Source organism: Chiloscyllium plagiosum, chromosome 1 (genome assembly GCF_004010195.1).
Source record: "Chiloscyllium plagiosum isolate BGI_BamShark_2017 chromosome 1, ASM401019v2, whole genome shotgun sequence".
Classification (NCBI taxonomy): Eukaryota; Metazoa; Chordata; class Chondrichthyes; order Orectolobiformes; family Hemiscylliidae; genus Chiloscyllium; species Chiloscyllium plagiosum.
The window spans coordinates 22,478,240-22,500,753 of NC_057710.1; the positions used below are offsets into that span (position 1 = coordinate 22,478,240).

General features: G+C 43.0%; 2 protein-coding genes across 4 annotated transcripts in view; both read right to left on the minus strand.

Annotated features, from left to right (window-relative positions):
* ubox5 (U-box domain containing 5) overlaps positions 1-19,045 on the minus strand; it is a 44,838-nt gene extending 25,793 nt beyond the window's left edge. The window contains exon 1 of one of the 3 annotated variants that reach the window (XM_043701919.1): positions 19,014-19,045. The gene's annotated coding sequence lies outside the window, so the exon portion shown is untranslated. Of the gene's footprint in view, positions 1-18,639; positions 18,722-18,801; positions 18,986-19,013 lie in introns of those variants that run through there. The other 2 variants (XM_043701668.1, XM_043701621.1) reach the window with 2 other exon arrangements.
* LOC122555381 (FAST kinase domain-containing protein 5, mitochondrial) lies at positions 5,504-18,725 on the minus strand. The gene is made up of 2 exons (XM_043701384.1): positions 18,640-18,725; positions 5,504-8,323 (listed from the first exon to the last, which is right to left on the minus strand). Exon 2 carries the CDS (start codon positions 8,283-8,285, stop codon positions 5,772-5,774), a length of 2,514 nt encoding a protein of 837 aa, XP_043557319.1. The 5' UTR covers positions 8,286-8,323; positions 18,640-18,725; the 3' UTR covers positions 5,504-5,771.
* Positions 19,046-22,514: the final 3,469 nt, after the last annotated feature.

Below are 22,514 nucleotides of genomic sequence, written 5' to 3' on the forward strand. Positions count from 1 at the left end.
TAATTCAAACAGACTGAATTTGTTCAATCTGATTGCAAAAAGTACAGACAGAATTCCCTTATCTGGATAGTCTTCACTAGAAGCCCTCAACATGGTCTTTAATGTCCGATGCCACCTTTCTCGCCCTCCCTGGGATTCGGGATAGTACGCAGTAGATTTGAAATGCTTTATTCTTAAACTGTCCATAATCTCCTTGAATAACTTTGATGTGAAATTTGACCCTTGATTTGATTGTATCTCTGTGGGTAGTCCGTACCTAGTGAAAAACTTGAGTAATTCGTCTACAATCCTTTTAACTGTGGTACAGCATAATGGAAAAGCCTCTGGAAGTCCAGTAGACATATTCGTTATCGTTAATAAATACAGATTCCCACTCTTTGTTTTAGGTAGGGACATTTGTAAAAGGTTCCTCAAATGTAGAAATAGGTATTAAAGGTGTGGGTTTTATTACTGCCTGTGGGTTTCCAATTACCTCACGTATGATATGTCTGGCAGAACACAATTACATCCTTGGGCGTTGCCACTTGCAACAACTCCTTTCTAAAAGCCACTGGCAATACGACTTGATGAACTTCTGCCCATTTCTCATCTGTCTCCATTTCCTCATTAAGTCATCATTTTTAAGACAGTAGTATTCAGGGATGCATCGGATTCTTTTTCCATGTATGCCTTTTGATACAACGCTTTAAAGTTTTCATCTTTCTGCTGTAACTCAGTTAATTTATCTGAGCCAAAGATGTCTGCTTTGTCATCTATTTGCTCCTGGTTTGTGTCAACCATCTAATCAAATAGGATCTCTGCTAATCGCACTTCAACATTCTTATTTGTACTCTTTAATCTGTTTCAACAAGTGACTTTGTGACCTCGTTACCACACAGTCGGGAAAAATCCCAGAATGTGTGTCCTGCAATAGTTCATTTGCCCGAGTTTCCACTGGCCTTTCAACCACAGTCGATAGCACTCCTACCTGTTATATCAGCTATACTGTTAGCAAGGACAAATTGTATTCCTGGAGCTGACGGTTTGTCCAGTATTCCTATCACAACTTCCCCACTTTTCACTGGACACTCTGTATCTCTTAATATTGTAACCTCTTTACCTGTTGCTCCTGGCCTAGGCGAGTAAACTTTACCTTCACAGGTATATGGTTTAAGAAGATCTGGCACTTCCTCCTTAACCAATCTCTGGCCAGGTTGTACATTCTGATGCAGCTTTCTAGCCTCCACTGTGCTTCCTGTTACCACTCCAACAAAATTCATTGCCTTATCCTGTTTTCTTCCATCTGGCTTCCCAGTGCTTTTCCTAACCCACTGCTGATTTCATGTGGCCCACTTTATTACAGTGAAAACACCGGAGCTTTTTAATTCCCTTTTCACTCTGTGGTAAGTTATCCTTATGACCCTCACCGAGATCTACCTTTCCCTTTCCACATGAGGATTTCTCTTTTCCCCAATTTCTATCCCTCACGGATTGCAACTGATATTGGAATCCAAACTTTGATTTATGGATCAACTCAATCATCAGCCATTTCAGCTGCTAATCATGCCATTTTAACTCTTAACTCTTCCATATAAGTTCTCATAACTACAGGAAGCAAATTTTTGATCTCCTCCAAAATAATTCTCTAACAGCATCACAGTTTTGTTCTATTTTTAATGCCCTTATCCACCTATCAAAATTACTCTGCTTGATCCTTTCAAACTCAATGTAGGTTTGACCAGGGTCCCTCTTTAGATTCCTGAAACGTTGTCTGCGAGCTTCTGGCACAAGCACATATGCACTTACGATGGCTTTCTTCACCTCCTCATACACCCCAGAGACCTCACTACCTGGATCAACAAAACCCATACTGTCACTGGCCACTGCATTTGTTTAGCCACCTTTTCAAGTGAGATGAAGGCTTCCACATTCTTCTCCTCAAATTTAGGCAATGCTTGGATACATGTAAACAGTTTTGTACCAGGCCTTTGGCTACTATAAGTTTGCTCACCCTCCATTAAACTTACCTTCAGCTTTCATTGCCATCCTTTTAAGCTGACTTTTCTAACTGCCAATTTCTGATGTTCAAACTCCCTCTCTCTCTCCGCTTTTAATTGGAATTCAAACCGTTTCATTTCTGTTGCTCTTTCCTTGTCTTTTGCCTCTCACTCAAGCTGCTTCATTTTCTGTTGAATTTTAGCCATCTCCAAAGATTCTTTTTTTGTGGATTAGATTAGATTAGATTACTTGCAGTGTGAAAACAGGCCCTTCGGCCCAACAAATATAAATGCTGAACAATCTCTCCTTTCCTCCAGCTAATTCCAACAGCTTGGCCTTAATCACCTTTTGCAAAACGGTGGAAGTCACTTCTTCCACTCCCAGGAAACTTAGTGACTGAAAGAGCCATTGCTATCCCAAGCACTGTTCAAACCAACCAAATTCAACACCCAGAACAAAATACACTAACATCTACCACTCTTGCAGGTTTGAGTCCAACAACCCTAATCCCAATTTGGAACTATAGGACAAATCCTGATCAAGCCTCTAGTGTTACGGACCAGGATAGACCCCCTCAAAACATTACAAGAAAGTAGCCTGGACTCTAACTTTGCTACTTGTTTTAAGCTGGTGTACAGTGGACATTCCAGGAGGGCTGCAGCCAGTCAAACCACAATTGATTTACAGATTACAGAATTAAACACAAAAGTTGAACAGAATATAGAAAAAAACGTAACCTATCTGAAACCCCTACTGATTATCCCAACTTAATGGTGCTATTCCAAACACTTGCAACAATCGCGAGAGAGAGATTTAGCATGGAACACCTTCTTCCATGTAGCTGTTTCTTGGACCAGCAGCCTCAAAACTGACCAACTGCTTTCACTGAACAGCCAGACTGCTAAAATCAAACCAAAGAAAAGCTGAGCTGGGAGAACTGTCTACTGCCCTTTCATTATACAAATGTTTATTTTAAGCCTTTTGCCTGAGGCAGTATCTGTTACACTTAATCAAATTGGCCTTAAAACCCTTCAAACCTAGATTGCCCAGTCTGTGCTTTTACGACCTCCTAGAATAAAACCAAGGACAACATAACCTTGTTAAAGGAGCAGCATCATCATACTACATCGAGGGTTACTTCTATCAGGTTTTCCAAATCCATGTCCTTCTTTCTCTCAACTTCATATTTGAATCACTCCAGTCAGTTCTCAATGTTACAAATGCAACATGGTATGAGAGTGTAACTAAAATAAATTATTCCATGCTGTGTAGGAATTTTTCTGAGGGTTGACAGTCTTTGGATGCCATTGGGGGTTGTGGGACAGAGTCCTTGGATAAATTTAAAGCTGAGATTGATTTTCTTGCTCAGTCTAGGATTCAAGACTTACAGGAAAAAGGCAGGAAAGTAGAAATGAGGAATGTCAGATCAGCTAAGATCCTACTGAATGCAAAGCAGGCTTCAGGGTCAAATAGTCTACTCCTGTTTCTAATTCTTATTGTCTTGTAATCTTATCTCATCACAGTCAGTAATCTTTAACAAAGCTGACCACACTACCTACCTCCAATGCCTCTCACCTCCATCATTCAGTAGGTTGGGGGTGACTTGGCCTGGTTACATTATCTTCCCATTGTTGCACCAATACTCAGGAGAGATCCTTAGCCCTGTCCAATGTGATGTCTTGCAGCAAAATCCCCCAAAAGCACAGCATGTACAACACAAATACACTAGTAGCACTCAGGACTAAGCCAATGCCATCTCTCTTGACATTATTATGATCTTAGATTAGTCACACTGCTTGATCAACATCGGGTACTGGCTGAGCACAGGTTTCCTCCAACTAAATAATGGCAAGGCCAAAACTACTGTCTTCAGTCCTCACTACTCACATATTCCCTGGTCACCTGGGATAGAATTTCTATTGACATTGCTTTTAAGATAAATATTGACCAAGATAGAAAAACTTCCATATGCTGCTTTGAAGTAGTTTCGGAGATATTTTACACCCACCTGAGAGACAGACAAAGTTTCAGTTTAATGCTCTGTTAGAATGACAGTGATCAACGTAGCAGTCCCTCAGGGCTGCACCAGGAGAGTTGAATTAGATTCCTGTGCTCACGTCTCCAGATTGAGCTGACAATGCAACCTTGAGGTCACATGTGCAAATACTATCATCTAAGCTACTTAGCATGCTATAACATTACATGTATACCCTCCATAATAATTCAGGTGTCGATGATTTAATGGACATGTACTATATTTGCAGTTTGACATTTATTAGTTTTGTTTCACAAAAGTTGTTGGTACTAAAAATAATGACTGACTGTACAAGGCTATTGCCAAGATCGAAAAGGGAATTGTTTTCAAAACGCAAGTCCTGCTGAGCACAATCAGGCAGCAACAGGATTGCATGAACCACCACAATATTTCTTAGCTGGGAAAGGGAAAGAAAGTAGCCAGTGTTCCTGCTCCCAATTGCTGTCCCGTGTCTCTCAGGAACATTTGTATCTGCATGTATGTGGACAATAAACAAGAACTATGCGGAGGAAAAATACACTCTCTCAAAAGGTACCCAAAAATCTTTGAAATTTTTGCCTCCGAGTAGTTTGGTTCCTCCATCATTAGGATAAACTTAAGGTTGAGATAAGACAGATGATTTTTGTGCCTCTTGGAATCAAGGGAAACTGGATAGAAGTCAGGAAAGTGAAGTTGAAGCCCGGAAACAGTGTGGCAGACTCAATGGACAATGCAGTCCACTCCTGTTCTGTTTTTAAAGTTCCAACGTTAACAGGACATTTCCACCTTCTTGATAGAATCGCACTCTAAACTCAATTTCACATTGGAAGAACAAATACTTCAGCAACACACTGGTTAGGGTTAAGATTGGATTAGATTACTTACAACTGAAAAATGTGTTGCTGGAAAAGCGCAGCAGGTCAGGCAGCATCCAAGGAGGAGAATCGACATTTCTTGCATAAGCCCTTCTTCAGCCTAAAGAAGGGCGTATGCCCGAAACATCGATTCGCCTGCTCCTTGGATGCTGCCTGACCTGCTGCGTTTTTCCAGCAACACATTATTCAGCTCTGATCTCCAGCATCTGCAGTCCTCACTTTCTCCTTAGATTACTTACAGCGTAGAAACAGGCCCTTCGGCCCAACAAGTCCACACCGACCCTCCGAAGAGCAACCCACCCAGACCCATTCCCCGACATTTACCGTTCACCTAACACTACAGGCAATTTAGCATGGCCAATTCACCTAAGCTGTGAATTTGGATTGTGGGAGGAAACCGGAGTACCCGGAGGAAACCCACGCAGACACGACACTGGGAGAATGTGCAAACTCCACACAGTTAGCTGAGGCGGGAATTGAACCCGGGTCTTTGGTTAGCACTGCTGCCTCACAGTGCCAATGTGCCACTGTGCTGCCCACGGTTCAAACAGTCTAAATGAACAGATATAGCCTCCTTCGAGATAGGAGAGAAGTAAACCAAGCATTGTAAAACGTATGCAGAAAAGAAAACAAAAACTTTTAAAAAAAAGTCTTAATGCCTTTTTTATTGGAACCGAACAGCTAATTATTTGCATCCAAGACTCAATTGGCAGACAGGCTAAATTACATTGTGCAATTCAAATACATGTTCTGGCAGCATCTCCCAAAAAACAAATATTTCACTATAAATCAGTGAAATTAGTTTGATGAAAAACAAGTTGTTTTTATTGTATTAAATTCAGTAATTAAATTTAGCTTTTAAAGAAAAAAGACATGTCCACTCTCTGGAAGGCACCCCCTCTAATTCAATCCAGTGAATTGTAGAGTTTCTGATGCAAATAGGAGAGTTTCTCAGACCGAGTTCGTTTGAGTAAAGGAAACCATTCCCAGTGGGGCAGCTCTACTACCACATAGCCAGCTTTAACTAGCTGTCTCCTCTTCATACTATGCAACCCCAGGAGGATGTGGGTACCATAGCAGTATTGATTGCGGTTGGTTATCTGAATAGCGAGTTTTCGAATCTCTGATGTGCCCTGAGGCTGGGTGGTAGCTCTTTCTATTGGAATTTTTGTATTAGTTAATGAGTTTAAGAGACTGTCTGTTAGGGGCACTCCACTTCGAAACAGCTTTAGATTCAACCCTGTTCGAACACCACCTTCGACCCCAGTTCTGAGCACATTTTGAGTGGTCCTTTCACCTTCTCCCTCAGTCACAAAGTCAGGCTGACTTTTTAATGTCGAGCCGCCAGCTCTGCATTTTGCGAGTTGGGATATTAATTGGTCTGTGACAGGGATCCCACTGAATTTGAACTCGGGTTTCTGTGCCTTTTCATTCAGTGCCTCTGGGTTAAATGGCAGTGGCTGACCAGAGGTGTCAAAGTGCACCTCGAGGTCTGCCGACCTGGTGTGAGGCAGTATCAGGTGGTTCTTGACAAACTGAGGGCCGCCCAGCATGACCTGCAGCAAACCAGCGGCTTCCAGCACCTCCGGCTTCACACAGATGTCCTGCCTGGCAAAATCCCACAGCATCTGTGCCACCTCTTGCTGCAGTTGCAGGGGGAGGCGGTGCCCGCTGTAATCGGGGCACTCGATGGCCACTGAGCCGTCCAGCGTGAAGAGATCTTTCTTCAATTCAAAGGGACTCTCTTCGGTCGCCAACTGGACAAAGGGTGGGCTCAGAGCGATGTCAATGAGATGATGGGGGAACCTCCCGGTAAACGCCAGGGCCAGCAGGCCAGTGAGGAGGTGCTCCGGGAAGCGCTGGAACTCATGCATTTTGCGCTGCATCTGTTCGGTCAGGCTGGAGAAGACGACCTCAGCGTTCTCAGGCTCATAGTTCAAACTGGAGAAAGACCACAGGTACTTGGCAACATCTTTGCTCCTGCAGTAGTGCACCTTGGAAGGGAACTTAGAGGCGGCGGCCTCCAGGAGACGCTCATCCCGGAAGTGTAGGGATGCACATGCCAGCACAATGTGCATGACCCCCTGTGTACCAATACTGGGAATCCTCTGTGGCACCACCTCTCCCAGCTGCTGTAGGAAAGGTAAGTGATCCACGTGGGTGTAACGGAACATTTTCATCACATTCACCAAGCTGTAATTGCTAACATTCCCCATCCTTGCTGCCACCTTGTCTCCAATCCGTTTCATTAGCTGCTCAGAAAACCCGCTCTTGGACTTGAAGAAGCCCAGGCAGACTGCTCCCACTTCCTCCAGGTTCATCTGCTCCAAATGTGTGGACAGCAGCATCTCCAGCTTCTGCATCAGCTCGGGAGGGGCCCGGCGGTTCTCCCCGATCACGTACAGAAGCTGCACCAGTTGGGGCATGGTCAGCTCCCTCCACCGCAGTGCCGTGTAGCTCAACAGGATCTCCACATAGTGCGGTGCTCCACGCCCCAGGCAGCGCCACAGGTCAGCCACCAACAGGAGCTGGCTGAACCCCATGTCCCACACACGGCGGCAAAACTCCGACTCGTAGCTCTTCAGCAGCGCCTGGGATGAGGAAACCTGGAGGCGGACCACTGCCTCAAAAAGCTGGAGGAGCTGCTGCAGCGTGAATGCAGCCTGATTGTCGACGCTGTACCGGCAGAGCATTGCAAACCGAGAATCGGCCTTTACTGCTGCATGCTGCTCACCCGACAGCCGGCTGAGCCGGCAAAAAAAATCCACAATGTTCTCTGGGGTCAGGCTGCTCTTCAGGAAGGAGACATCACGCAGAATCTTCTGGCCCTCTTCCACAGACAGTGGCTCCCCCTGCTCTGAGCTGTCGAAACAGAGATCCCTGTAAGCATCCCTAAGTTTCTGAAAGCCCCGAGGGTCTTCTTTCGTGTCATAGATCTCTACAATGTCAGTATCCAGCTTCTGCTTTGAGCTGGCAGGCCAGTGACCAGCAGTGTACTGCACCTCATCAGATTTATTATAGACCAGCTCCAGCAGAGTGTTCCTCACACTGGACAGGCGGCGAGAGCATATCACTGTGTAAGCATTACGCACTTGTTTGATTCCCACGTTGGATGGAATGTTTTCCAGTAAAAGGGAGAAAGCATCACTGTAATCATCCACCTCACTGGGAACACTCTGCTTTGGCCTCCTTTTGGTGCTGCTGTAAGCTGCTGGGTCAGAATTCACTTTATAGTCCACTAACACAGAGGCATCCTTGGACAAGCAGAAGGTGGTCTGCCCATACCTTGCATCTTGCTTGTTGTTAACTCCCTTGATCCTTTCTTCAGGATTTCTCACTTCACCACACCCACTGGGTTTTAAATATGCTCGGCAGTCGCAGAGTCTTCTGCGCAGCTTACGCCAGATGACAGCAGCCATGTTCACCGAACGTGCAGGACTCAAGATTGTATCTGGTACTGAAAAAGGGTAGAAGAACAAGTAACTTTGATGCCTAGAGAGTTTTCAAGATCATCTGCATTTATTATTCAATGGTGGATTGGCAACCACAGTTCACATCCAACAGGTTTGGTAAAGTCAAGACACACAATGAAGTTGTTTCTGTAGAACAAATGGAGTTAAAATTCACACTCAAAATCTACACAATTTATTTTGGACAAAGTTCTAGTAGGATACCACCTTCCCAGTGTGGTACACCATCCTTGGTCCTATGGGCTGTGAAAATGGATAAAATTTTCCTCATTTAGCACTTATCACCAGAACACTTAACTAGCCCACTATCCTTGCCACTAACTAACACGATTTGCCATGGGGAAGTGTGAAGGTAGCAATATAAGACAGTCACCAAGAAATCCAACAGTGTATTCAGAAGGAATCTCTTTACCCAGAGAGTGGAGAGACTGTAGAGCCTCCCCGCTTCCATCACAGGGAATTATATGGATAGTGTATGAAAATATCAACGACCAAATAATGCCAGTGAAATTTTCTCTCTTTCAGTCGTGGATGACTATGTGACTGTCAACGTCTGTACAAAGGAAGATATCAAAGACAGTTCGGCCTTCTGCACAGGTCAAACCTAATAAAGATTAGTCTATTACTGTGTTACATTGAAAAAAATCTAAATAAGCTAATTATCTGCCTATCAAACAACATCCAAGAGAACTAATTTTAAAATGACACACGGTACAAGCTTTCAATGGAGGCTTCAAATGAAAGGACACTGAACTACCCACAGCAACAATGTCATTGAAATGTACCAGCTATTTACACTTAATATAGAACACTAGCTACAGTAATTCTCTCCAGAATAACCTAGTAGAAGCATTCAGGGACACTACAACAAACAGTAAGGTTTAAGACATTCACACAATAGCACTTTCAGAGTGCAACATTTTTAAAAATCCTGCATAGCTGGGATCCCTTATTCACAATTGCCATTCCGATGGAACAGAAATAAGCAATTCAATTATTGATAAACATTCGATTCCATTCCATTCCCTACAGGATGAAAACATGCCCTTCGGTCTAACAAGTCCACACCGACCCTCCGAAGAGTAACCCATCCAGACCCATTCCCCATATTTACCACTAACTAATGCAACTAACACTACGGGTAATTGAGCATGGCCAATTCACCTGACCTGCACATCTTTCAATTGTGGGAGTAAACCGGAGCACCCAGAGGAAACCCACGCAGACACGGGGAGAATGTGCAAACTCCACACAGACAGTCATCCGAGGCGGGAATTGAACCTGGATCCCTGGCGCTGTGAGGTAGCAGTGCTAACCACTGAGCCACCATGCCATCCTTTTTTCTTTTTTTAAAATCCATTGACCAGCACCCATTCTACACATCTCAGTGATCCAGCTCAGCAACTCACTGGAATTGAGATATTCCAATAGTCATTAGATTAGATTTGATTTGATTCGAGAGCATTTGGCTGCGAACATCTGCAGAAGGATCAAGAAAGTTTACTAAGAAGCTTTTACTGTAACAATCAAGACAAAGTTGTTTTAATTTGAATACTTTAACTTTGTACACCTGAGTATTTCCAGAGCTAACCTGCCCTATTAGTTTCACCTCCTCCCTCTCTGCGAGCAAGGAGATCCCTGGAATCCACTTCATTTCTGACAACACTGTCAAGACCTGGGGACTAATAGGCAAAAAAATAGGAGGCAAAGTAATGGACCAAACCTCAACTTCAAGACATCTCTCAAAAAGTAACAAATGGTAACTTGCTTCTTCTAATGATCTCTCACTTACTCAAACACTGGAAGAGCAGGCATGTGAAATGTATCTGCTTCCTGTTAGAGGAGGAACCCAAGAAAAAAAAGCTGATCTTGGAGCAGTTACTGTGTCTTTGAGAGCTAAAGATACTGTCTACTCCCATAATAGCTGCTGTCACCAAGCACTGCATTGATAACTGTATCCAAAGAACTCCATTCAGCTCACCCTGACAGCCATGTGCATGAGATTAGTTGGAGACAATTTGAATGTCGTTGAGTGTGCTCAGGATGTAGAAATTAACACCTTCAGCTTGATGTTGATGTATTGGGAAATGACAACTACTTACTTTTAAATACCACCTTCAACGTAATGAAATGTACTAAATTGCTAGAGAGAAACATTATAAAGTAAAATGACTTTATAATGTAGAATATCTTAGTTCAGATGGTCAAACAGGTAGGTATTAAGGAGTGTCTTAAAGAGGGAAGTGGGGTAGAGAGACAGAGAATTGCAGGGAAAGGATTCCAAAGCCTAGGGTTTCGGCACCAAAGACAAGGACCCCAGTAGTGGGGGAATTAAAATTGAGAATGTGGAAGTGTTTAGAATTGGAGGAACCCTGATATCTCGGAGAGTTGTGGGTATTACAGGCAGTCCTCGGGTTGTGAATGGGTTCTGTTTGAGGTCGTTTGCAAGTCGATTTGCACATAAGTTGGAACACAACACAGGACAATATGCAACATACAGATATTTCCTCATAAGTATGAGGAAATATCTGTATGCCAACCTGTAATATCACACCCCTGTATAGATCATGTTCGTAAGTTGGACGTATGTAAATCAAGAACACCTGTATAGAGATTCTGTTTTTAAATTTCAAATGCATTATTGGTGTTGCAAGTGAGGCCAGCATTTATTGCTCACCTTGATTGTCCAGAGGACATTTAAGAGTAAACCGTTAAGAGTAAAGAGTCAAATATTCTTTCCTTAATGATGGGAGACCCGAGCACATCACTGTAAATTCGCAATAATGTTCAGCCAGAAATGCTCAGTGGATGATCCAACTTCAGCACTTCCAGTGGCCCACAGCATGATTGATACAAGTCTTCAGCCATTGCAGTTCACTCCACGTGTTATCAAGAAATGGTTGGAGGCACTGGATACTGCAAAAGCTATGGGCCCTGACAACATTCCAGCAATAGTACTGAAACCTTGTGCTTCATAACTTGCCATACCCCCAGCCAAGATCTTCCCATGCTGCCATCTACCCAACATTATGGAAAATTGCCCAGGTGTTCTTATACAAAAAGCAGGGCAAATCCAAATTAACCAATTACTGCCCCATTAGTCTAGCCTCAATCATCAGTAAAGTGATGGAAGGTGTCATTGACAATGCTATTAAGTAGCATCTGCTCAACAATAAATTCTCCCGAGTGACATTATCAAACCTCCCTGCCAGGATATTGCTGCCCCACCAGTTTAGGTGCAACCCTTCCTTCTTGTACAGATCCCACCTACTCTGGAAGACTCCCAAAGATCCACATAGCTGAGGCCCTCCCTCCTGCACTAGCTGTTCAGCCACATTCAGCTGCACTATCTTCCTGTCTGTCCTTACTGAAATATGACACAGGGAGAATCCCAAGATTACAACCCTAGAGGTCCTGCTTTTCAGCTTACTACCTAACTCACTGAACTCACTTTGCAGGATCTTGTCATTCTTCCTGCCTATGTCATTCATACCAGTATGTGCCACAACCTCTGGCTGCTCATCCTCCCTTTTGAGAATGCCCCACATCTGCTCAGAGGCATCTTTGGTCCTCACATCAGAGAAGCGACACTCCGTCCTGCAGTCTCTTTTCCAGCCACAGAAGTGCCTATCTGTGCCCCTGACTATAGAATTCCTATTACTACCACTCTTCTGCACTTTCACCCACCTTACAGAGGTGGTGCACCCATCCTGGCTGATGTGGCCATACCCCTCCAACAGTATCCAAAGCTGTTTACCTTTTAAAGAGGGGGATAGCCACAGGAGACTCCTACACTGCTTGCCTGCCTTTCTAGTGGTCATCTATTTATCATCCTGAACCTTGCGTGTGACTACATCTCTACATTTCCTGCCTAAGTTGCTTTCTGCCTCCTGCATGTTCCTACTGTATTCATCCACTGTTCCACCCAATTCATACAGTTTGACAGGACCTGAAATCAGACAAACTTCCAGCAGATGTCATCATCAAGGACATTTGACATCTGAGGGGTTCCTCAGGGCAGTGTCCTAGGCCCAGGCATCTTGAGCTGCTTCAATGATCTTCCCTTCATAAGGTCAGAAATGTGGACGTTCAAAGATTGCACAGTGTTCAGCACCATTTCAGACTCCTCAGATGCTGAAGCAGTTCATGTTCAAATGCAACAAGATCTGGATGACATCCAGGCTTGAGCTAACAAGTAGCAAGTAACATTTGTGTCACACTAATACCAGGCAATCATCATTGAACACTCAATGGCATTACCACTGAATCCCCAACTATCAACATTCTCAGGTTACCATTGACCAGAAACTCAACTGGACTCGCCACATAAACACAGTGGCTACCATAGCAGGACAGAGGCTAGGACTACGGCAGTGAGTAACTCACCTCCAGACTCCCCTAGAATTTGTCCACCATTGACAAGGCACAGGTCAGGAGTGTGATGGCATACTCCGCACTTGCCTGCCGGAGTGCAGTTCCAACAACACAAGAAGCTTGACACCATCCAGGACAAAGCAGCTCGCTTGATTGCCATTACATCCACAAGCATCCACTCGAACCACCACAGATGCTCACTAGCCCAGCGGTTTGTACTATCTACAAGAAATTCACCAAAGATCCTTAGACAGTTCCTTCCAAACTCACGACCACTTCCATCTAGAAGGACAAGGGCTGCAGATATATGGGAACACCACCATGTGCAACTTCTCTCAAAGCCACTCACCATCCTGACTTGGAAATATATCTCTGTTCCTTCACTGTCACGAGTCAAAATCCTGGAATTCCCTCCCTCAGATCATTGTGTGTCTTCCTATAGAATATAGACTGCAGCAGTTCCCCAAGGCAGCTCACCACTACCTTCCCAAAGGCAAACAAAGACTGGTAATAAATGCTGGCCAGCCAGCAATGCCCTTGTCCCACAAGTGAATAAAAAAAAACACATTGCTGTGGGTCTGGAGTTACACGTAGTGTAGACCAAATATGGCAGATTTCCCTTTCTAAAGGATTTTTTATTATAACAATCGACAGTGGTTAAATGGTCACCACTAGACTAAGTTTTGATTCCAGATTTTTATTGAATTCAGAATCACCTATCTGTCATGGTGGGAATCGAACCAAGATCATCAAGAATACTTGGCTGGGGTTCAGGATTGCTAGTCTGGTGATATTACCATTACTACCTTCCTCCTAGATGACTGACAAAATTGTACAATTTGGAAAAACATTGTAACACATTTGTTTGCTGAGGCAATTGTAATTTTCAAGACACAGCGCGATAGATTTTGTTTGGGATGGGTATCATGGTAGGTTCTTGCTTGACATTCACATCACTGTTCTGAAAATACAGTATGTTGATCTCACAATATATCATTACTGCTTTGTAAATACAAATAGGTAGAAATTCTTCTAATATTAGGTAAACTTTTAAAAGTTCTGAACTTTCTTTTCAGCTTTGAATCTTCATTTAATATCACAGGAGTTTCAAGGGAATGAAGTGTTATATATCTGACCGTTCTCAGAGGTGTGACAATCTTTCCCATTTCATATCATGAACCTGTCCACCTTCAACGTATCACTAAACTTCAAGCATCGTCCAGTCTCAACTAAATGCCAGCATTCATATTTTATACACTGGAACTAACACTGCCACTAGACGTTGCAACCCTACATACTGGGAAGAACAGGTCATAGTCTGACTATTTTCTCTATATTTTCTGTAGACATTTTGCTCCTCAGGGAAACCATCACTTCCTGCAAACAGCTACTGAGCTGTAATACATGGATGAAAATTCCAATAACTAATTATTGGAATTAATGTTCAGTCCAAAGTAGTACTGAATATTCTCAATCCATTCTTGAGCTCAGAATCACTTTAAAATATTCCAAAAATTGATTACATAAAACAGATTGAAAACTGACCTGGTTTATTATAAGGTAAAATTCTATAGAGGCTACAGTAAGTTAACAGATTGATAAAACATTACTTTTAAAACTTCAATGATGCGTTAAGTGTACATTGAGATTCCTTATTCTTTTATAAGAACCTGTGAAAGCTTTGTATGTAAGTTTGCTCGCTGAGCTGGAAAGTTCATTTTCAGCCGTTTCATCACCATACTAGGTAACATCATCAGTGAGCCTCCGGTGAAGCACTTAGTGATCCGCTTTCTATTTATGTGTTTAGGTTGCCTTGGCTGGTGATGCCATTTTCTGTGATGACGTCAGTTCCTGTTCTTTTTCTCAGAGGGTGGTAAATGGGGTCCAAGTTGATGCGTTTGTTGAGACAGTTCTGGTTGGAATGCCATGCTGCTAGTAATTCTTGGGCACGCCTCTGTTTGACTTTCCCTAGGATGGATGTGTTGTCCCAGTCGAAGTGGTGCCCTTCGTCATCTGTATGTAAGGACACTAGTGAGAATGGGTCATGTCTTTTTGTGGCTAGTTGATGCCCATTGTCTCAACAAACACATCGACTTGGGCCCATTTACCACTTTCTGAGAAAAACAACAGGAAATGACATCACCACAGGAACTGACATCACCAGCCAAAGGAAATCCAAACACACAAAGCGGGTTACTAACACCAATGCTTCAATGGAGGCTCACTGATGATGGTACCTAGTATGGTGTCAAAACATCTGAAAATGAACTTTCCAGCTCAGCGAGAAAACTTACAAACAGGACCTCAACCAGGTACAAATCTTCTCAAAACTTGCTAATCTGTGAAAGTGTTAGAAAAATATTACAAGTTAAATTATAGGCTCGGTGCAGTCCCACCTTATGTTTGCAGATATTTGTTATAAACCACACATCTCAAAAGTACATCTAAACTAGAATGGTGGGAAATGGAAACTTCAGCAAGGAAAAATAAGGATAGAAACAAAAGACAGAAATGTAACGTGCTAAAGTAGAAGGCAGAAACAAAAATGAAAAACAAATGGGACCATACTGCAACACAAAGCCAAGGGTTAAAAAGACAAGTCTAAAGCCTTTGTATGTTAAGGTGTGGAGCATTTGCAAAACTTGGGGAATTAGAATGGCAAATTAATTTAAGCAGTTATGATAGAGTTGAAATTACAGAGACATGGTACCAGGATTACGAAGGACAGGAAATGAACATCCAGGAGTACTTATTATTTAGGAAGACAGCCAAAAGGAAAAGGAGGCGAGATGACATTGTTAGTAAAGGATAAATCAATGTCATAGCGAGAAAGCATATAGACAGAGAAAATAATGACGTAGACAGTGCAAGTTCATAGTTCCTTGAAAATTGAGTCGCAGGTAGATAGGATAATGAAGAAGGTGTTTAGTATGCTTTCCTTTATTGGTCAGAGTATTGAGAATAGCAATTGGGAGGTATGCTGCAGCTGCATAGGACATTGGTTAGGGCATTTTTGGAATATTGTGTGCAATTCTGGTCTCCCTCCTATAGGAAGGATGTTGTGAAACCCGAAAGGGTTCAGAAAAGATTTACAAGGACGTTGCCAGGGTTGGAGGGTTTGACCTACAGGAGAGGCTGAATCGGCCTCTATTTTCTTTGGAGTGTCAGAAGCTGAGGGATGGCCTTATAGAGGTTTATAAAATCATGAGGGACATGGAGAGGTAGATAGACTAGGTCTTTCCTGAGGGTGGAACAGTTCAGAACTAGAGGAAATAGGTTTAGGGTGAGGGGGGAAAGATTTAAAAGGGACCCAAGGGTCAATTTTTTCACGAGACAGTGGTGTATGGAATCAGCTGCTAGTAGTGGTGGAGGCTGGTACAATTGCAACATTTAAAAGGCATCTGGATGGGTACATGAATAGGAAAGGTTTTGATGGATATGAGCCAAGTGGTGGCAAATGCAAATATATTAATTTAGGATATCTAGTTGGCATGTATGAGTTGAACCAAAGGGTCTGTTTCCATGCTGTACATCTTTATGACTCTATATGAGTCATATAGAGTATGAGTAGAGACAAGAAACATCAAGGAGCACAAAATGTTGTTGGGTGTTGTCTACGGGCCCCCAAAAAGTCATGAAAATGAAAGGGAAGGCATTAAACAAGAACTAAAGATGTTGTGGTTCTGTTCACTGAGCTGGTGAACAGAACCACAACAACGAGCACCCGAGCTACAAATCTTCTCACAAACTTTGAAGAAATAAAGATATACAATAGAGTACCACAGTAATCATGGATGACTTTAATTTACAGAAAGATTGTACTGTGGAGGAGGATTTCTTGGAGTGCATTCACAATTGTTTTGCAAACCAATACATTGAGGGACCAACTGGAGAACAGATTATTCTAGACTGGGTATTGTACAACGAGTAAAGAAAAATGAATAATCTTATTAATGAGGGGTCCCTTGAGGAAGAGTGACCATAATAAGCAAGAGTTCTTCACTGAGACAGAGAGTGAAGTAATCAAGTCAGAAACTTTTATTTAGATTCAGGAACCATGAGGGTACCAGGTATGCATTGGCAATGATAGATTGAGGAACCTTACTTGATGGTGGATAGGTAGTGGTTCATATTGGAACAACGTGTTTATGAAATATAAGAAATGTTCATTCCTGACCGGCGCAGAAATAACAGAGGAAACGTAGATCAACAGTAGCTTCCAAAATAAATTATGGACTGTATTAGATCCAAAGTGCAGACATAAAAAATTCCAGAAATAAAAAAACATGCCTAAAGATTGGGAGAATTTCATTATTCAGCAAAAAATTTGATCATGGTGAAGTTTGAGTGTAAAATTTCAGGGAACATAGAAACGGACTATAAAAGCTTCCATAAATATGAGGTGACAAAGCTTAGTAAAAATAAGGGTCCCTTTCAGTTAGAAACCAGGGATATTATAATGGGAAAACAAAGAAATGGGAGAAGAATAAACACATTTGATTCTTTAATTCTGTTTACATACAAGACAACAAAATAACCTCCCAGAAATATTAGGGACAGAGGATGCAGTGAGGGGATAGAACTGAAGGAAATCAAGATTAGTGAGAAAGTGGTGTTTGGAAATTAATGGGGTTAAAGACTGATGCTCACAGCATGATAGTCTACATCCCAAAGTACCAACAGACATGGCCCAGGAAATACTAAATACATTAGTGGTGATCGTACAAAACTGTATAGATTCTGGACAAGTTCCTACACTTTTGAGGGTAGCACTATTTAAAAAGGGAGGTAGAGAAAAACAAAGAGAATTAAAGATCAGTTTGTCTAACATCTGTGAGAGAATCTTGAGATTAAATAAATAAAAAAAAGAACATTTGGAAAGCAACACTGGGACTGGATAAAGTCAGCAAGGATTTACAAAAGGTAAGTCATGCTTAACAAGTCTACTGAGGTTTTTGAGAACATAACTAGTGGGATAGGGGAGAACCAGTGGATGTGGTGTATTGGGATTTTCACAAGGCTTCAAATAAAGTTAGTGAGCAAAATTAAAGCGCACAGACAAATCAGAAATTGCTACAAAAACCCAACAGGTCTGACAATATCTCTGAAGAGAAAGCAAGGTTAATGTTTCAGGTCCAGTGATTCTTCTTCATCATGGGACCAAAACTTCTCTGGACCCAAAACATTAACTCTGCTTTCTCTCCAGAGATATTGTCAGACCTGCTAGGTTTTTGCAACAATTTCGGATTTCCAACGTCTCTATTCTTTGTTTTTATTAAACACGTGGGATATGGGTTAATATAATGGCATGGGTCAATGATTGTTTGACGAACAGAAATCAGGGTGGGAATAAACAGTTCTATTCAAGTGGGAAGGAGTAGAGTGCCACAAGAATCAGTGCTTGTGCCCTAGCCACACCTGCATGAGGGAACCAAATGCAACATTTTCAAGTTTGTGGATGACACAAATCTGGGAGGATTCAGGCTTATGAGGAAGACACAAGGAGGGTTCAAGATGAGAGAGTGGGCAAAGCACAGTAGTCACAGCATGATGTGGCTAAATCTGAAGTTATCTGCTTATATGCGAAAAACAGAAAGAAAGATCATCAAATGATGGTACATTGGGAAGTGTGAATGTACAGAGGGATCTAGGTGTACTTGTATACTGGTCAATGAAAGTAGAAAGACAGGTACAGCAAGCAATTAGGATGGCAAATGGTGTACTGCCCTTCATCGTAAGTGAATCTGAGTTCAGAATCAGGATGTCTTACTGTAATTACACAAGGCCTTGGACGAGTCCACACTTGAAGCACTGTATGTAGTTTTGTTCTCCCTTTATAAAAATGCACATTTTTGGCTGAACCTGCTCTTTCCAGCCAGCTATCCATGTACTATTCAAGCTTGCTCTGTGTCATACACACAGTTCTTACCTGCCCCTTAATCGTCAGCCAAGTGATTAGGAACAGAAAGGTTGGCTCCACCTTATCCCAGTCAGTCCCAGGGCGGTTATCTATCAGGAGCTGGTTGCTAATATCCCCGGCATCCTGGACTATGAAAGACCAGGGAGGATCATAAGCAGAAAAAAAACCCACCTGATTTATGGATGAAAGCAAAACTAAACGAGTAAATATTTCAAGGAGAGCATTCTGTAAGGCCCTGAAATAGTTACTACAGGTAACTGGAGAGCTCAGTCAGGACTGATTCCTCAGACTGCACTAGGCCCCGTCCCACACACAGCGCATACCAGAGAGCGCATGTCACACATGCGCACAGCTGCCCCAATCAGACTACACCTTCTACTCACGCGCAAAGCTGCCCAAACGGACGGCACCTTCTGCTCATGCGCACAGCTGCCCAAACGGACGGCACCTTCTGCTCATGCGCACAGCTACCGAAACGGACGGCAACTTCTGCACATGCGCACCGCTGCCCAAAAGGACGGCACCTTCTGCTCATGCGCGCAACTGCCACAATTGGATCGCCTTCTGCAAGTGCGAATAGATGTATCCCTTTCTCCTGGGTGCTTTTTATTAAGGGATCTGGCTGCGGCTATCGGGATCCATACATATTTAATACAGGGTAAAAACAATGACTGCAGATGCTGGATTAGTGGTGCTGGAATAGCACAGCAATTCAGGCAGCATCCGAGGAGCAGACACATTTAATACAGTCCTGTCTCCCCCTTCCCTCCCCTCTCCTGTAGTCTGTGGTACTCTGACTGCTGCTGCCGCCTCATTCCGCTAGAGTTCCCGGTGAAGGGCGGGATGATCCAAATGGATCCAAGTATGGTGACTGCGAGCACGAAGGGACATAGCTTTAAATTGAGGGGTGATAGATATAGGACAGATGTCAGAGGTAGTTTCTTTACTCAGAGAGTAGTAGGGGTATGGAATGCTTTGCCTGCAACGGTAGTAGATTCGCCAACTTTAAGTACATTTAAGTCGTCATTGGACAAGCATATGGACGTACATGGAATAGTGTAGGTTAGATGGGCTTCAGATTGGTATGACAGGGCGGCGCAATATCGAGGTGTAATATCGACCGTACTATGTTCTATGAAACAGTAGCATGGTCAAAGAGAGCAAATGAGAATTCACAATATTCCGCCCGAGGAGGAGGAAGGAAACAAGATGAGAAAAATGTTTTCTGTGCTCCCAACAGGAAATGTAGGTTTTGCTTTTTAAATAGATCTACTGATTAGTGTACATATACAGCAAATAGTCACAGAGATGTACAGCACCAAACAGACCCTTTGGTCCAACTTGTCCATACCAACCAGATATCCTAAATAGATCTAGTCACATTTGCCAGCACTTGACCTATACCTCTCTAAACCCTTCCTGTTCATGTACACATCAAGATGACTTTTAAATGTTGCAGTTGTACCAGCCTCCACCACTTCCTCTGGCAGCTCATTCCATACATGTACCATACACTGCATGAAAATGTTGCCCCCTTAGGTCTCATTTATATCTTTCCCCTCTCACCCTAAACCTATGCCCTCTAGTTTTGGACTCCCCTACCCCAGTGAAAAGACCTTGTCTATTTACCCTATCCATGCCCCTCATGATCTTATAAATATTTACAAGGTCACTCCTCAGACTGCAACACTCCAGGGAAAATATCCCCAGTCTGTTCAGCCTCTCCCTATAGTTTAACCCCTCCAACCCTGGGAATGTCCTTGTAAATCATTTCTTAACGCTTTCAAGTTTCACAACATCCTTCCTATAGGAGGGAGACCTGAATCGTGCACAATATTGCAAAAGTGGCCAAACCAATATCCTGTACAGCTGCAACATGACCTCCCAACTGCTATGCTCAATGCATGTGGGTGGCACGGTGGCACAGCAGTTAGCACTGCAGCTTCACAGCGCCAGAGACCCGGGTTCAATTCCCGCCTCAGGTGACTGACTGTGTAGAGTTTGCACGTTCTCCCCGTGTCTGCGTGGGTTTCCTCTGGGTGCTCCGGTTTCCTCCCACAGTCCAAAGATGTGCAGGTCAGGTGAATTGGCCATGCTAAATTGCCCGTAGTGTTAGGTATGGGGTAAATGTAGGGGTGTGGGTGGGTTGCGCTTCGGCGGGGCGGTGTGGACTTGTAGGGCCGAAGGGCCTGTTTCCACACTGTAAGTAATCTAATCTAATTGACCAATAAAAGCAAGCCTTCCAAACACCTCCTTCACTGTCATGTTAATCTGCAACTCTACTTAGAATGAATAATGAACCTGCACATCAAGGTCTCTTTGTTCAGCAACACTCTCCAGGACCTTACCATTAGGAGTATAAGTCCTGCCCTGATTTGTCTTACCAAAGTGGAGCATCTCACATTTATCTAAATTAAAACTTCATGTGCCACTCCTCAGCCCATTGGCCCATCTGATCAAGGTTCCTTTGTACTCTGAGGTAATCTTCTTCACTATCCACAACACCCCAAATTGTGGTGTTATCTGCAAACTTACTAACTATACCTCCAATGTTCACATCCAATTCATTTGTATAAATGACAAAAATCAGTGAATCCACAGGCCTTCAGTCTGAAAGGCAAACCTCTAACACCATCCTCTGTTCCTACCTTTGAGTCAGTTCTGTATCCAGAAAGCTAGTTCTCCCTGTATTCCATGTGATCTCACCTTCGCATGCTGATCCATGTTTCTCTTAAACAATTTGAGGGTTTCTGCCTCTACCACTAACCACGCAGCGAATGTCAACACTCTCTGGGTGAAAACGCTTTTTGTCAGGTTCCCTTTAATTTTTCTATCAGTCGTCATACTATTTTCGTGTGGTCCTCACAATGGGAGTCCCTACCTCAGAAAGTTGCTTGTGGATTTTTGTACCAAAGGTTTTCCCAACCTAAGAAAAGGCCACGTGGAAGTGGTGTGGAGTCAGGAAGGCACAGAGATATTGTTCAGCATTTCAGCTAAATTCAGTAGTCTACAATCTGATTTGCACCTCCAATAGGAGGTGATAATCTTGTGAATAATCATCCATCAACACTAAATTATTACAGTTTTTTAAGCAAGTGCAAGGAAAAAGAGAGAGCTACATGGACAAAATAAGGGAAGTTTTCAATTGGAATGAAAAGAACAGAACATAAATGCTGACAAGGAACAAAAGAGACATTTGCAGTTCAGTGATTAGATTACTTACAGTGTGGAAATAGGCCCTTCGGCCCAACAAGTCCCCACTGACCCTCCAAAGAGCAACCCACCAGACCCATTCCCCTAATACTAGGGGCAATATAGCATGGCCAATTCACCTAACCTACACATTTTTGGACTGTGGGAAGAAACCAGAGCAAACCCGCACAGACATGGGGAGAATGTGCAAACTCCACACAGACAGTTGCCTGTGGCAGGAATTGAACCCGGGTCTCCACTGCTGTGAGGCAGCAGTGCTAATCACTATGCCACCCATATGGACAAGAAGGAGACAGATGGGAGTATAAGAAAGTATGTGGTTATTCACTTTGGATGAAAGCAGAATTATTTTAAGGCACAGAGTTTCTAAATGTTGATGTTCAAAGGAACTTGTGTGTACTTGTAAAGGAAATGCAGAGAGTTAGCATGCAGTTAAGAAGGCAAATAGTTTGTTGGTCTTTATCCCAAGAGGGGTACAAGAATAGAGGAGTCTTGCTCAAATTATACAGAACTACAGTACGTGAGACCATACCTGGTGCATTGTATGCAGTTTTGAACTCGATATCTGAGGATGTGAGGATTGATCTATGAAGAAATGTTGAGTATATTGGACCTATATTCTCAAATTGACAAGGATGAGCTTAGTGGTGGGGGGAAGGGAGGGGTGGTGG

Bases quoted from the DNA above. Each gene is read 5' to 3' on its own strand.
- LOC122555381 (XM_043701384.1), bottom strand. From the start codon at position 8,285: ATGGCTGCTGTCATCTGGCGTAAGCTGCGCAGAAGACTCTGCGACTGC.